The sequence below is a fragment of the Anomaloglossus baeobatrachus genome, chromosome 7, assembly GCF_048569485.1.
Source record: "Anomaloglossus baeobatrachus isolate aAnoBae1 chromosome 7, aAnoBae1.hap1, whole genome shotgun sequence".
Taxonomy (NCBI): domain Eukaryota; kingdom Metazoa; phylum Chordata; class Amphibia; order Anura; family Aromobatidae; genus Anomaloglossus; species Anomaloglossus baeobatrachus.
In genome coordinates, this window is record NC_134359.1 from 88,826,729 (window position 1) to 88,842,243 (window position 15,515).

At 48.4% G+C, this 15,515-nt stretch overlaps 2 protein-coding genes across 2 annotated transcripts in view; both read left to right on the forward strand.

Annotated features, from left to right (window-relative positions):
• The window catches only part of LOC142245109 (lanosterol synthase-like), a 122,586-nt gene extending 119,859 nt beyond the window's left edge, over positions 1 to 2,727 (forward strand). The window contains exon 22 of the mRNA XM_075317441.1: positions 2,264 to 2,727. Within this exon, the coding sequence (XP_075173556.1) occupies positions 2,264 to 2,410 (147 nt within the window). The 3' untranslated portion in view covers positions 2,411 to 2,727. The remainder of the gene's footprint in view (positions 1 to 2,263) is intronic.
• PCNT (pericentrin) overlaps positions 1 to 15,515 on the forward strand; it is a 432,670-nt gene that overhangs the window by 44,373 nt on the left and 372,782 nt on the right. The gene's annotated exons all lie outside the window — the stretch shown is intronic.

Genomic DNA, 15,515 nt, shown 5'->3' on the forward strand with positions numbered 1-15,515 from the left:
TGTACATGTGTCCATTGTCACCGTTGTCAGACGCCGGATTTAGGCTCAGTGCGCATGTTCATAAATTCCGCTACTTCTGGTCATGCACACTATGAAGCCGGGTGTATGCGTCCTTGTTTCAGAGAGGTCTAGTGTGCATAACCAGAAGTGCCGGGACTTCTGATCATGCGCAGTGACCCTAAATCCAGCGTTTGAGGCGGTGACAGCGCGTCACCGCTGATGATGATGCTGGGCAATGGTCACTGAATAGCATGTTAGCACACCCACAGGGGCATGCTAAAAGGGCAGACTAGTCAGGGGAAATAATGCCCTCATGACTAGTCCCAGGCCTCAGCATATCATAAAGGATCTTTAGAAATACTTTTTCTAAAGCTCTCTTTATCTGTTCTATTAGATACATGAACAGTTAGGCAGGGATTAGGAATATATACCCAGAACTGCTTGTGGTCCTGGGCGTATATTACACCTGACAGGTTCCCTTTAAACATTTTGCATCATTTGACTTTTCCATTTGACTTTTTTTGTTTTATTTCACATTCAGCTTTGAAGTGCTCTGTGCAATAAACTAGCAGAGACAAAATAAGGATAAAGGCTAATCCAGATGTCTGTGAAATTTGGTCCAATAACGAACTGTGATGCACAAACTGACTGGGGGTCTCCCAATATTGGCCTATGAGGCTATCAAGCTCAGGTCCGGAAAACCATAGTTTGTGTATAGCAGTCTGTGATGAGACCGATTTTCATGGATATCTGCATAAGCCCTAAGAAAGACCTTAGAAGGAGCTCGCTGACCGATTACTCACTCTGCAGCCTGCAATAGACTGTGCAACACAGAAGCTATGGAAAGGTAATGGGGCAACATTTGTAATTGCAAACATTTTTTTAGACACAAATGCATGCATTTAGGTAAAATATAAGAAAAATTACCCCTAAAGGGTGCTTTACACGCTGCGACATCGCTAGCGATAGCACCCTCCCCCGTCGTACGTGCTACATTTGGTGATCACTGCCGTAGCGAACATTATCGCTACGGCATCGTCACACGCACATACCTGTTCAGCGACGTCGCTGTGACCGCCGAACAATCCCTCCTTCAAGGGGGAGGTGCGTTCGGCGTCATAGCGACGTCATTGCGGCGTCACTAAGCGGCCGGCCAATAGAAGCGAAGGGGCGGAGATGAGCGGGACGTAACATCCCACCCACCTCCTTCCTTCCGCATAGCCGGTGGAGGCAGGTAAGGAGATGTTCGTCGCTCCTGCGGTGTCACATGTAGCGATGTGTGCTGCCGCAGGAACGACGAACAACATCGCTACGTACGAGACAATGATTTTTGGTGTTTGGACGACCTCTCCAAAACCAACGATTTTTGTCTATTTTGCGATTGTTTAAGGTCTCTCGTACATGTTACACGCTGCGATGTCTCTAACGACGCCGGATGTGCGTCACAAACACCGTGACCCTGACGATATATCGTTAGCGATATCGCAGCGTGTAAAGCACCCTTTAGTGTAGACAACCCCCTGTAACGATTCATGATATTAATACACACATACTTTGTTATATATCTTCTGTACATTCAACCAGTTATGTACCCACAAAGTAGTGCTAGAAAATACAGTTTGTTGTGTAGAAAACAAAGCTTCATGGAGACATGTAGGTAAAAAAAAAAAAAAAAAAAGGTACGGCTGCTAAAAATCGGAGAGACAAAGACAAATAAAGTTGGGCAGATTTTAAAGGGAATCTGTCAGCAGGTTTTTAGCACCTAAATTGAGAGCAGCATAATCTAGAAACAGAGATCCTAATGTTTCCTGTAGTTTAGCTATAATCCCTGTTTTATCAGCAGGAGATTAACACTAATAGGACTAGTAAATCTCCTACCAAGTAATCCTCTAAAATTAGTTCGGTATAATCCTGTCCTCACCAGATTTCTGCCTATGCAGTGTACTCAGAAATCTGCCAATCAGTGGTGTGGGCGGGGTTATATAGAGCTCAGCATTCAGAGAGCTGGTAGATCTTCAACAGAGAAAACAGTGATTTTATTAAAACTGCAGCAATCAGTATAAGTGATACATCGCTGGAATCAGGATCTCTGCCCCAATATCATGCAGTTTTCAGATGGGGTAGCAAAAAGCTGGTGACAGATTCCCGTTAAGGCCCTTTCTGTTTTGGTCATTAAGGGGTTCAACATGCTCTAATTCAACCCATTACTTTAGAACTCCGCTGTGCCAGCAGAAACCTGTAATAATATATCTTTGCTTTGCAGGAGAATATATCAGGTGTGTTTAGCAAGAGCTGTGCGATCAGCTACACTTCATATCGAAATATATTCCCAATATGGACCCTTGGTCGTTTCACCCATCTTCACGCAGAGAACCCCTTGGCCGGAGTTCACACGAGCCGGCATGGCTGAACGATGGCAGATAACACACCCGGGCCAGCCGCAGTATAAAGACATGACCTGCCTACTGCCCGCAGCGTATTGTTAGATCAATTAACTGATTAACTTCCGTTTTTATCTTTTTAGAATTCTCTTTTCTCAGTTCTGAGCTCATTGATGTGTGCTGTATTTAATTTACAATAATTTTCATTATTTCATTTTTAGGCATTTCAGTAATTTATATTAAATTCAGGCATCTGATGTGTTTTATACAAACAAAGAAGAGAACGGAGCAATGTAGATGATAAAATGTAACACGTGACTGTATCTATCAAGAAATAAACACTTTACAATACGGCTCGTCGTATGTTATATACTGGATACATAAATTGGATCTTACAAGGTGACTCCAGCTTAAGGCCATGTGCGCACTAGAAAGTGACTTTTTCTTAGGCCTCTGTCACACATTTGTGCCTCCGGTACGTGTTTGGCATTTTTCTCACATACCGGAGACACGTACACACGTGGAACTATGTATTCCTAATGGTTTGGACACACGTAAGTATTTTGGAACGGAACGTGTGTCCGTTCCGTACTTACGTGTGTCCTTGTGTTTCTCACACCGACATGTCCGTTTTTCTCCGTCATCACGGGTGTCACACGGCCCGCACCCGTACCACACGGATGTAGTGTGGATGCGGTCCCGTGTGACACGCGCCGGAGAAAAAATAAAAAAAACACATACTCCCCTCCATAAGCCCTGCAGAATCTTCCGCTGCAAACAGTTGCTGGCGACCGCCGCTCATTATGAGCGTGTTAAGGAGAGGTGGGCGTGATGTCACGGGCGCTAATCTCCGCCCCTCCGCTCGGCCGGAAGCAGCATCAGCGGGGAGTGGGCGGGGCTGGAGCCGAAGATCAGTACCCTGGACAGCAGCATCTACCACTTGAGTATGTAAATTACCGGTTCTCCTTGTGTTATCGCGGATAGCACACGTAGTACACATGTGGGTCGCACGGACCGGAGACATGTACTTACCAAACGCAGCACGCAGGGAAAATGCGTGTCTCGCGGCACGTGCGTGATTTTCACGTATGTGTGACAGAGGCCTTAAGGAAAATCCAGACCCTCTGAAAGAATCCCGCACCTGCGGTAAAAAAACGCACCAAAACCGCAACGAAATCTGCATGCTGTTTTACCGGGGTTTGCTGCAGATTTGCCGCGGATTTTCCGCAAGTTGGTCCCATAGGATTTTTACAATTATCTATGGCAAAAACCGCAGGTACCTGCGGAAAAGAAGTGACATGCTCATTAATTCCGCAGCAGAAAATCCACGGGTAAATCCGCAAGCATAAAAAAAAAAAACGCAGTGTGCGCAGAGCATTTTTTAAAACCCATAGGTTTTGCTTGGGAATGACTGCAGCAATGTTAGACATATTTTCTGCAGCAAATCCGTGGTAAATCCGCTGCGTGCGCACATGGCCTTAAGGGGCTGTTTACTACTTGGACAACCTCTTATTAAATACTGTAATCCGCAGTGTAAAATAAAAAAATTATCTTCAGCTCTTGTATTGCGCCGTTCAGGTGTTATCGGTTATGTGTCGTGAGCGCTTCAACATATCAGCAGCTTTTGATAGCCGTCTGATGAAAATGGGTATTATCATCGGAGGGACATGGGACCACTACAGCCCATCAGTGGGCACTGATTGTTTTGCCACAGGACTGGTGCAGCACATCTGTGAGTGCTGATTCTTTTGCCATGGGACCGCTGCAGTTAATCAGTGGGAACTGATTATTTCTTTGTCGCTCCATTGGGAGACCCAGACAATTGGGTGTATAGCTTCTGCCTCCGGAGGCCACACAAAGTATTACACTTTTTTTTTTTTTTCCAAAACTTTTTATTAATTTTCCAATTTTTTATAAACATAACAAGATATTCAAGGTTACGCAAGGAAAAACATTTGTCTGACAATATGTGACATAATAGGGTGCAATGCCCCAACTTGATATTTTAAACTGATTATCTGATTGATATGGTCTCTATTAAACCAAGGCAAAAGTACTAAGAAATAACAGACGCGATACAAGTCAATTAGAGTCATTAAGCCCCTAAGCCAACCCCGAATGCTTCCAAATTTTCTGGCACGTCTTGTGGCTACCTTAGCGTCTCGTCTCCCTTTCCTCCGGAACCCACACCTCCGTGATTTTCAATTTACCCAGTTTGTCCTGGATATCATTCAGAAGGTACCATTCCGATTGTATAAAAGGTGTCATCAGATTATTTATTTCTCCCTGAGTAAATTGACTTTCAATGAAATTTCTCCATTTCCCAAAGAACTTGGGTGTCAACCTGTCTTTGTCCGTTTCCGCTTCCACTTTCTCCAGCCTCAATAAATTATGTAATTCCCCGATGACCTCTTTTATGGATGGTCCCTCCCTTTGTATCCAATGCTTTAATATGGACCGTTTGGCTATCATGGCTATGTCATGTACTATTGTATATTTCTTCTTTCCCGGCATGTCCGATCCCCCTCTTACTCCTCCCTCAAAGGAATGGAAAATCCACACCATTAGCTCTAGATTTCCAGAAATTCCCCATGTTGCCTGGACAAATAATCTAACTTGATTCCAGAACCTGTGAATTTCCTTACACTCCCATAGTCCATGTAGCATATCTGTTTTTTCTCTTTGACATTTAGGACACCGCATATCTCTTCCCGGAATGTTGAAGCCCATAATAGCCCTGTGTAAAATTCTAAATTGGGTGTCTCTCCATCTCTCATTGGTAACATGTTTCCGCATCTGTACCCATCCCTTCAATATATCCCCTACAACTTCCTGCCCTTTCAATTGTTTCCCCCACGCTGTTAGAGTACGGCTATCCTCCCCAGATATAAGCATTCCCCGAAATGTTCGGTAAATTTTGGAAACATTTACACTTGCTACATCACTTTCCATAAGCTCATCAATCAAACTCTTATTCAATTCCTTTCCAAGCTCCCCCAAATCTACAAATACTCCATGCTTCAGTTGTTCATACTGGATGATATGTGAGCTATTAAGTTCATACTTGTCAAGCACTTCCCGTCCTGTCAGCCACCTTCTCTCCTCCACATTCATGACATCCTTCATTCTCTCGACGCCCTTCTCTTTCCATCTAGTAAATAGCTTATTTTCCCGTCCCATGGGAAAGTTCGGAGATGCCCAGGGATTTAAGTACTTAGATACTTTCCATGACAGTCCCAATTTCTTTCTTACCAGTTTCCATGTTAGCATAGTGTCTCGGAATAAGATTGAGTTCCTTATATGCCCATCCGCCCTGGACAATGGGGAGTGTAAAATGGACGCCAAATCCCACGGTGATGCATACTTGGCTTCCATGCCATAGTCTGAGTGCCTGCTTGTTCCTCTCAACCAATCAAACACATGTCTCATTATACACACCAGGTTATAACCCCGAACATCCGGGAAACTAAGACCTCCTTCCTCCGTTGACTTCATCAATGTTCGTAACTTTATTCTAGGTTTCCTTCCCCGCCATATAAAATCCGCATACGCTGAGTTGAGCCTATTTACGTCCCTCAGTTTTAGCAATATCGGGATCGTCTGGAATGGGTACAACAGTCTAGGAAAGCTCATCATTTTTATCAGGTGGCACCTTGCCAGTAGTGGTAGAGGCAGACCCTTCCAACCCTTTAGTTGTGCTATAATTTTCCTAATTAGTGGGCCATAATTCATCTCGTAAATTGATTCCACCGTTCTTCCTATATGAATTCCCAGATATTTAAGTGATGTCTGTGCTATAGGAATGCCACATATACAACCATCCCTTACATTCCCCCCTTTTAGGAACAGGATCTCACACTTTTTTTTATTCAACTTGAATCCTGAGACTAATCCAAATTTTTCAATTAGGGCTAGAGTCTGTGGCAAATCCACGCTAGGGTCCCCCATATATAGTATGACATCATCGGCAAAAAGTGCTGTCTTTATTTCAGTTCCCCTTACCTTAATCCCTTTAAAACTATTCGGGCCCTGCAATATTCTTGACAATGGTTCAATGGCCAAGTCGAATAGGAGGGGAGATAGCGGGCAGCCTTGTCTTGTTCCCTTCATCAAAGGGAACACGTCTGATAAAAAACCTGGAGTGTGTACCCTAGCTCCCGAGTTAGCGTAAAGATTCCTAATGTAAAGCCTCATTTTGCCTACAATCCCTGTGGCCTCTAGTACTTTGTCCAGCCAGCTCCAATTTACATTGTCAAACGCTTTTTCTGCGTCGAGTGTAACTAGAGCGGGTCTTGCCCCCCTCTCTATCTGATCCAATCTCACCGTATCCACCACTAGTATTGTCTTCCGGATATTAGTGACAGCATTTCTCCCTTTAATAAACCCTACCTGATGCTCTGTAATGATCCTTGGAAGAATCATGGCCAATCTATTAGCCATAATCTTAGATATTATTTTTAAATCCTGGTTTATAAGTGATATGGGTCTATAACTAGAGGGATCATCCAGGTCTTTAGTTCCCTTAGGGAGTAATTTGATATATGCTACGTTTGAATTTTTAGGAATTTCCTCTCCTTCCAAAAATGCATTAAATACCGCAGTTAAATCTGGCGAGATCAGATCCCTCATAGCCTTATAAAACTCGCTGTTAAAACCGTCGGGGCCTGGTGCCTTGTTGGTGTTAAGCTCCCCGATTGTTCTAGTCACCTCCTCAACTGTGATATCTGCATTTAGGTCACTCAGATCTTCCTCTGTTACGCTAGGCAAGTGCGCTTGTCTTAACCACTCTGCCTCGTCAGTCATGTCATTGTTTCCTGGCCCATATAGTTTTCTATAAAAATGTCCCAGCAATTTATTAATTTCCTTAGGATCTGTGGTCACCTCCCCCCCCTTTCTTTTTAGTTTGGAAATCACTGTCATTTTCCTGCTACCCCTTGCCAAATTTGCCAGCATCCTCCCCGCCTTGTTGCCAAATCTATGTAGCTCTGCTTCCCTGTGCGACCAAAATAATTGTTCCTTTTTTGTTGCCCATTCGTCGAACCCCCTTTTTGCCTCCAACCATCTGTCTTTCGTCGTGGGAGATCTATTAGCCAAATACTTTGTGTATGCTACCCGCACTGCTTCACTCTGGGCATTATAATTCTCATTGGTCTTCCTTTTGATCATGGCCGCATATCCAATCAGGCGACCCCTCAAAACCGCTTTTGCCGTTTCCCAGTATAGCACTGGGTTCCCTTTGTGTTCCTTGTTTTCCTCTGTGAATTCTCCCCACCACTCTCGTAATACCCTGTGGAAATTATCTTGTCTGAGAAGAAATGATGGAAATCTCCATATGATATCTGTACCTCTCTTGAACTGCTCTCTGATACCCAATCTCAACGGACTATGATCAGATATCACCATGTTTTCTATCACACATTCTTGTGCCCGATTAACTAGGCCTTGAGAAATCCAAAATTGATCAATACGCGACCAGCTATCATGAGGATGCGAGAAGTGTGTATATTCTCTATCATGCGGGTGAGCTAATCTCCAGATGTCCTTCAAACCCACGTCTTCTAATGTCACATCCCTATGGTCCGGCCTTCTGTCCACATCCCCTGTCCTCTCCTTCCCCCTCCTCCTGTCTTCAGCTGAGTCTGGAACTGTGTTAAAATCACCTCCTACTATGATGTTGGTCTCCCCATCTGCTAGTATGCTGGCCTTTATGCCATCATGAAATATGCTCTGTTGGGAGTTTGGACCGTAAACATTATAGATACTTAATTTACCCGCTGGACTAATGATTGTTAAATGCTGCCACCGTCCCTGGTCGTCTGCCTCGTGTGTCACTACTTCATGGCTGAGCTGTTTATGTATTAGAATCATTGTCCCCGCTTTCCTACCTTGTGCCTCTGCCCCATATACAGTACCCACCCAGTATTTCTTCATGCGGAAAAAGTCCTCCTTCCTCAAATGCGTTTCCTGTAATAATGCAATATCTGTTTTTAGTCTTTTCAGATGTCTTAGTATCATTGCTCGTTTGTTAGGAGATCTCAAGCCTTTCACATTCCATGTAGTTATTTGTACCATATTTGCCTTTGTATTTTGCTCTTACTACTTCCTCCCCTGTGGGCCCTGAACTCACAAGAGACGAGACAATTATTACCAGGTATAGAATTTGCCCCCCAGGCTTGATATATCTTTTCCCCACCTTGTATGTATAACAAATATAACAATAAACAAGTAACTGTAGAACACGTTTTCCCTTCTGGGAAATTTTTGGCTCTTTTCGCCATGCTGATGACTTCCCCTTTTCCTAGCCAAACTGTTGAGCTCCCTAGTCACCCCCCTTAGAGTATACGTTCTAGCCCCGGATTCACATGAGTCACATGAACAAGCCTTAATTAATGGCAAAAATAGTACAGTATGACAAAAACTCTATAAGGACTTCAAGTCCAACTTAGCTCTATTTTCTGGTGGTCATCCCCGCACTCAGAGCAGACAGATCCACTTCATTTACGCCTGGAAGTCGTTCCTGGACAAAGGCGAGTGAAAGTAAGAATGAAAGTGAATCTGGAAGTGGAGCTGAAAGTAAGCGTGAGACTGAATATGCGAGAGAAAAAGAGTGAGACAGAGTGCGTGAGGTACTGAAAGTGAGCGTGAGACTGAAAATGAAACTGAGTATGTGAGTGAGTGTGAAACTGAAAGTAAGCGTGAAACTGAAAATGAGACTGAATATGTGAGGGAGGGAGAAAAAAAAAAAAAAAAAAAAAAAAAAAAAAAAAGTGTGAGACTGAGAGTGAGTGTGAGTGTGAGACTGAACGTTAGGAGTAAGACTGAAAATGAAACTGATAGCAAGCGTGAAAGCAAAACTGCATGTCTAAGTGATCAGTCCGGTCTCCTGCGTCTCTGGCCACTCTTTGCTTGCTGCACTCCTCCTCCTCTCTTTCTTGTTCCTCCATGTCCCCTTCCTCTATCCATTGTGTTTCTCCCTCTGCAATCCCCTGCAGCGATTTCTCTCCTGCTCCATCCTCCCCCGACCCCCCGCTCTCATCTCCTTCACTTCTCCCTCTCCTGGCTTCCATTACCACATCTTGCACTGGGGACTCTGGCTCCTCCTCCATCAGGCTTGTAGGTGCCATGTCAGTCTCCTCTTCTCCCCGCCGGCAGTCAGGATCTCCACTCCTGCAGGTCCCCTCACCACCACCAGCACTCCTCAGTAAGTACCGCTCCATAGCTGTGTGCTTCCTGCTACCAGACGTGCTGCTCTCTGCTCGCTCACTTGCCCGGGTATGCTGTTTATCGTCGGTTTCTCAGAGGGGTGTCGGGAGCTTCTCCTCTATGCTGCCTCCTCAGCCAGGACCGGAACAGGAAGTCAGTATTACACTTTAAAAAGTGTAACCCCTCCCCTCTGCCTATACACCCTCCCGTGGATCACGGGCTCCTCAGTTTTATGCTTTGTGTGGAAGGAGGCACACATCCACTCATGCATTCTCATATTAGTTATCGGTTGGAAGAAAAGAGGGCCCCCACGGGGCCCCCGGCATGTTCCCTTCTCACCCCACTACGTCGGCGGTGTTGTTAAGGTTGAGGTACCCATTGCGGGTACAAAGGCCGGAGCCTCATGCCGTCTCCTTCACCATCCCTTAGCGGCTCTGGGAGAAGTGGGATCCTGAGCGGTCATCCATTTACTGGGACCGTGCTCCCTCCGCAGCCCCTGTGGGAATCTGCCGGACCGGAGTCTATTCAACCTCAGGGACCGGGCCCTGCATTTCAAAGGTACTCTGTGTCCCCATTGGGGACTGTGCAGGAGCGCACCTTCTTCCCGGACGCTGCGGCAGCTGCTGAATTGAGAAGGCCGGCGGACTTCCGCGCCGACCGTGCCTGCTTGTCGGGCGCGGTCTCAAATTTAGTCCCCGGCTTCATCGCGGCCTAGTCGCAAAAATCCCGCCCCCGGGCCTGCCTGTCAGGGGTAAGGGCGGGACGGCCGACCTGACGTCGGATGTGAGGGCTGGAGCATCCTGCATGTTTCCTCCCCCCTCACTGATCACTGTTGGGACCCCAGATTCCAGCACTTTCCTGGCGCCGCCCACGGCTCCACTCCTCCCCTGAGAGCATTTTTTTGGCATTCTGCCGGTGGAGGATTCTCAGTGAAGAGCTCTGCAGCTCCGGGGGACCTAAGGCAGGGAATCTGGAGGACACACACTCCGCTTGTTAGCGGTCGGTAAGCCACACCGGTCACCCGGTGCTGGTTCCCCTAGGGTGCCGGAATAGATACGTATTTATATATATATTTCTGTTCGGTCGGGCTGTATACCCTTTACTGCCCATATACCCTCAGTGATCATTCTCATAGGAGACAACAGCATGTCGTCCACAAGGAGCAAAGCTGTTAAGGCACAGGGTTTTTTTGCGGCCTGTACCTCTTGTGGGGCTATGTTACCTGCGGGTTCCACCTACCCTCACTGTGAGCAATGCTCGGCCACTGTTTCGCTTGCTCAGCCGGAGCCCCGGTCACTAGTGGGCCCCTCGGCTCAGGTAGACCCTCCTGCTCCCCCTGTCCAGGCGGCGGGGACAGAGTTCGCCTCTTTTGCTGAGAAACTCTCTGAGTCACTTTCACGGACGTCGCAGCTCAGGGCTCTGACCCTGACGTCGCCCTTAACCTTGATACACCTGAAGGGGACGCCTTAGTGAATGATCTTATCTCGTCCATCAATCAGGTGTTAGATCTCTCTCCCCCGCCTCCTCCTGCAGAGCAGTCGGCGTCTCAGCAGGAGAAACACCAGTTTAGGTTCCCCAAACGTACACGTAGTGCGTTTTTCGATCACTCTAACTTCAGAGACGCTGTCCAGAAGCCCAGAGCGGTCCCGGACAAGCGCTTTACTAAGCGCCTCACTGACACGCGTTACCCCTTCCCCTCTGAAGTAGTTAAGGGTTGGGCTCAATGCCCCAAGGTGGATCCTCCAGTCTCTAGATTGGCGGCTAGATCCGTGGTATCGGTTGCAGATGGCTCATCGCTAAACGATGCCACTGACAGACAGATAGAGCTCCTGGTGAAGTCCATCTATGAGGCCACGGGCGCGTCTTTTGCCCCGGCCTTTGCAGCCGTGTGGGCACTCCAAGCTATCTCAGCTTGTCTGGCTGAGATTAATGCTGTCACATGCAATTCTGCTCCGCAAGTTGCGTCTTTGACTTCTCAAGCGTCAGCTTTTTCTTCCTACGCCATGAACGCAGTCCTAGACTCTGCTAGCCGGACCGCTGTGGCATCCGCTAACTCTGTGGCAGTCCGTAGGGCCATGTGGCTGCGCGAATGGAAGGCAGACTCTGCCTCCAAGAGGTTCTTAACCGGTTTGCCGTTTTCTGGCGACCGCTTGTTTGGCGAACGATTGGATGAGATTATTAAGGAATCCAAGGGAAAGGACTCCTCCTTACCCCAGTCCAAACCTAAGAGACCTCAACAACGGAAAATACAATCGAGGTTTCGGTCCTTTCGTCCCTCCGCCAAGCCCCAATCCTCTTCGTCCAGCAGGCCGGAGAAAGGGCAGAGGAACTCCTATGCGTGGCGGTCCAAGTCACGCCCCCAAAAGGCCGCAGGAGGCACTGCCTCCAAGGCGGCCTCCTCTTGACTCTCGGCATCCCCTAGCCGCATCCTCGGTCGGTGGCAGGCTCTCCCGCTTTGGAAACTCCTGGCGGCCACATGTTCAAGACCGATGGGTGAGAGACATTCTGTCTCACGGTTACAGGATAGAGTTCAGCTCTCGTCCTGCGGCTCGTTTCTTCAGAACCTCTCCGCCCCCCGCTCAGGCCGATGCACTTTTTCAGGCAGTGGACGCTCTGAAGACAGAAGGAGTTGTGATCCCCGTTCCCCTTCAGGAACGTGGTCGCGGCTTTTACTCCAACTTGTTCGTGGTGCCAAAAAAGGACGGATCATTCCGTCCCGTTCTGGACCTCAACAGACATGTGAGAACCAGACGGTTTCGGATGGAATCTCTCCGCTTGCTCATCGCCTCGATGTCACAAGGAGACTTCCTAGCATCGATCGACATCAAGGATGCTTATCTCCACGTGCCGATCGCACCCGAACATCAACGCTTCTTGCGTTTCGCCATCGGGGACGAACACCTTCAGTTCGTGGCATTGCCTTTCGGCTTGGCGACAGCCCCACGGGTTTTCACCAAAGTCATTGCATCCGTTGTGGCGGTCCTACACTCTCAGGGCCACTCGGTGATTCCCTACTTAGATGATCTCCTAGTCAGGGCCCCTTCTCGGGTGGCGTGTCAACACAGCCTTACCGTCGCTCTAGCGACTCTCCAGCAGTTCGGGTGGATCATCAACTTCCCGAAATCCACGTTGACACCGACCCAATCACTGACTTACCTTGGGATGGAGTTTCATACACAGTCAGCGGTAATCAAGCTACCACGGGACAAACAGCTTTCTCTGCAGGCAGGGGTGCAATCACTTCTTCGGGTTCAGTCACACCCCTTAAGACGACTCATGCACTTCCTGGGGAAGATGGTGGCAGCAATGGAGGCAGTGCCGTTCGCGCAATTTCATCTGCGGCCACTCCAATGGGACATTCTCCGCAAATGGGACAGGAGGTCAGCTTCCCTCGACAGGAACGTCTCTCTTTCCCTTGCAACCAAGACGTCACTTCAGTGGTGGCTCCTTCCCAATTCTCTATCGCAGGGAAAATCCTTCCTACCCCCAACCTGGGCGGTGGTCACCACGGACGCGAGCCTGTCAGGGTGGGGAGCGGTTTTTCTCCACCACAGGGCTCAGGGAACCTGGACTCCGATAGAGTCTTCCCTTCAGATCAATGTTCTGGAGATAAGGGCAGTGTATCTAGCCCTATTGGCTTTCCATCAGTGGCTGGAGGGCAGGCAGATCCGTATCCAGTCGGACAACGCCACTGCCGTCGCATACATCAACCACCAGGGCGGCACTCGCAGTCGTCAAGCCTTCCAGGAAGTCCGACGAATTCTGCAGTGGGTGGAAGCCACAGCCTCCACCATCTCCGCAGTTCACATACCGGGCGTAGAAAACTGGGAAGCAGATTTTCTCAGTCGTCAGGGCATGGATGCGGGGGAATGGTCTCTGCACCCAGAAGTGTTTCGAGAGATCTGTCGCCGCTGGGGAACGCCGGACGTCGATCTCATGGCGTCACGGCACAACAACAAAGTCCCGGCATTCATGGCACGGTCTCAGGATCACAGAGCTCTGGCGGCGGACGCGTTAGTTCAGGATTGGTCGCAGTTTCGACTGCCTTATGTGTTTCCTCCTCTGGCGATGCTGCCCAGAGTGTTACGCAAGATCAGGTCCGATTGCCGTCGCGCCATTCTCGTCGCTCCAGACTGGCCGAGGCGGTCGTGGTACCCGGATCTGTGGCATCTCACGGTGGGTCAACCGTGGGCGCTTCCAGACCGCCCAGACTTGCTGTCTCAAGGCCAGTTTTTCCATCTGAATTCCGTGGCCCTCAACCTGACTGTGTGGCCATTGAGTCCTGGCTCCTAGCGTCTTCAGGGTTATCTCAGGATGTCATTGCCACCATGAGACAGGCCAGGAAGCCAACGTCCGCCAAGATCTATTACAGGTCTTGGCAAATCTTCTTATCCTGGTGCTCTGATAACGGTTTTCTTCCATGGCCGTTTGCCTTACCCACTTTTCTTTCATTCCTTCAATCCGGAATGGACAAGGGTTTGTCCCTCGGCTCTCTCAAGGGCCAAGTATCGGCGCTCTCCGTATTTTTTCAAAAGCGCCTGGCCAGGCTTCCGCAGGTCCGCACGTTCCTGCAGGGAGTTTGCCACATAGTCCCACCTTACAAGCGCCCGCTGGAACCCTGGGATCTTAACAGGGTACTAACGGCTCTTCAGAAACCACCTTTCGAGCCCCTGCGGGATGTCTCTTTATCACGTCTTTCGCAGAAGGTGGCTTTTCTAGTGGCAGTTACATCACTCCGGAGAGTGTCTGAACTAGCAGCGCTGTCATGCAAAGCCCCCTTCCTGGTGTTTCACCAGGATAAGGTGGTTTTGCGTCCGGTCCCGGATTTCTCCCTAAGGTGGTATCTCCTTTTCATCTCAATCAGGATATCTCCTTGCCTTCATTTTGCCCTCATCCAATTCACCAATGTGAAAAGGATTTGCACTCTTTGGATTTGGTGAGAGCACTCCGACTCTACGTGTCTCGCATGGCGCCCCTGCGTCGTTCAGATGCGCTCTTTGTCCTTGTCGCTGGCCAGCGTAAGGGTTCGCAGGCTTCCAAGTCAACCTTGGCTCGGTGGATCAAGGAACCGATTCTCGAAGCCTACCGTTCTTCTGGGCTTCCGCTTCCTTCAGGGCTGAAAGCCCACTCTACCAGAGCCGTGGGTGCGTCCTGGGCATTGCGGCACCGGGCGACGGCTCAACAGGTGTGTCAGGCAGCTACGTGGTCTAGTCTGCACACTTTCACGAAGCACTATCAAGTGCATGCCTATGCTTCGGCAGACGCCAGTCTAGGTAGGCGAGTCCTTCAGGCGGCGGTTGCCCACCTGTAAGAGGGGGCCGTTTCGGCTCTTTTTATTGAGGTATTCTTTTACCCACCCAGGGACTGCTTTTGGACGTCCCAATTGTCTGGGTTTCCCAATGGAGCGACAAAGAAGAAGGGAATTTTGTTTACTTACCGTAAATTCCTTTTCTTCTAGCTCCTATTGGGAGACCCAGCACCCGCCCCTGTTCCCTTCGGGCTGGTTGTTCTTTTGTGTACACATGTTGTTTCATGTTGAATTGTTCTTTTGGTTCATGGTTTTCAGTTCTCCGAACATCCTTCGGATTGAATTTACCCTAGACCAATTTATAAGTTTTCTCCTTCCTGCTTTTGCACCAAAACTGAGGAGCCCGTGATCCACGGGAGGGTGTATAGGCAGAGGGGAGGGGTTACACTTTTTAAAGTGTAATACTTTGTGTGGCCTCCGGAGGCAGAAGCTATACACCCAATTGTCTGGGTCTCCCAATAGGAGCTAGAAGAAAAGGAATTTACGGTAAGTAAACAAAATTCCCTTCTTTGCCATGGGACCATTACAGCCCATCAGTGGGCACTGATTGTTTTGCCATGGGACCGCAGCAGTCCATTAATAAACAATGATTGTTTTGCCATTGGACCGCTGCAGCCCATCAG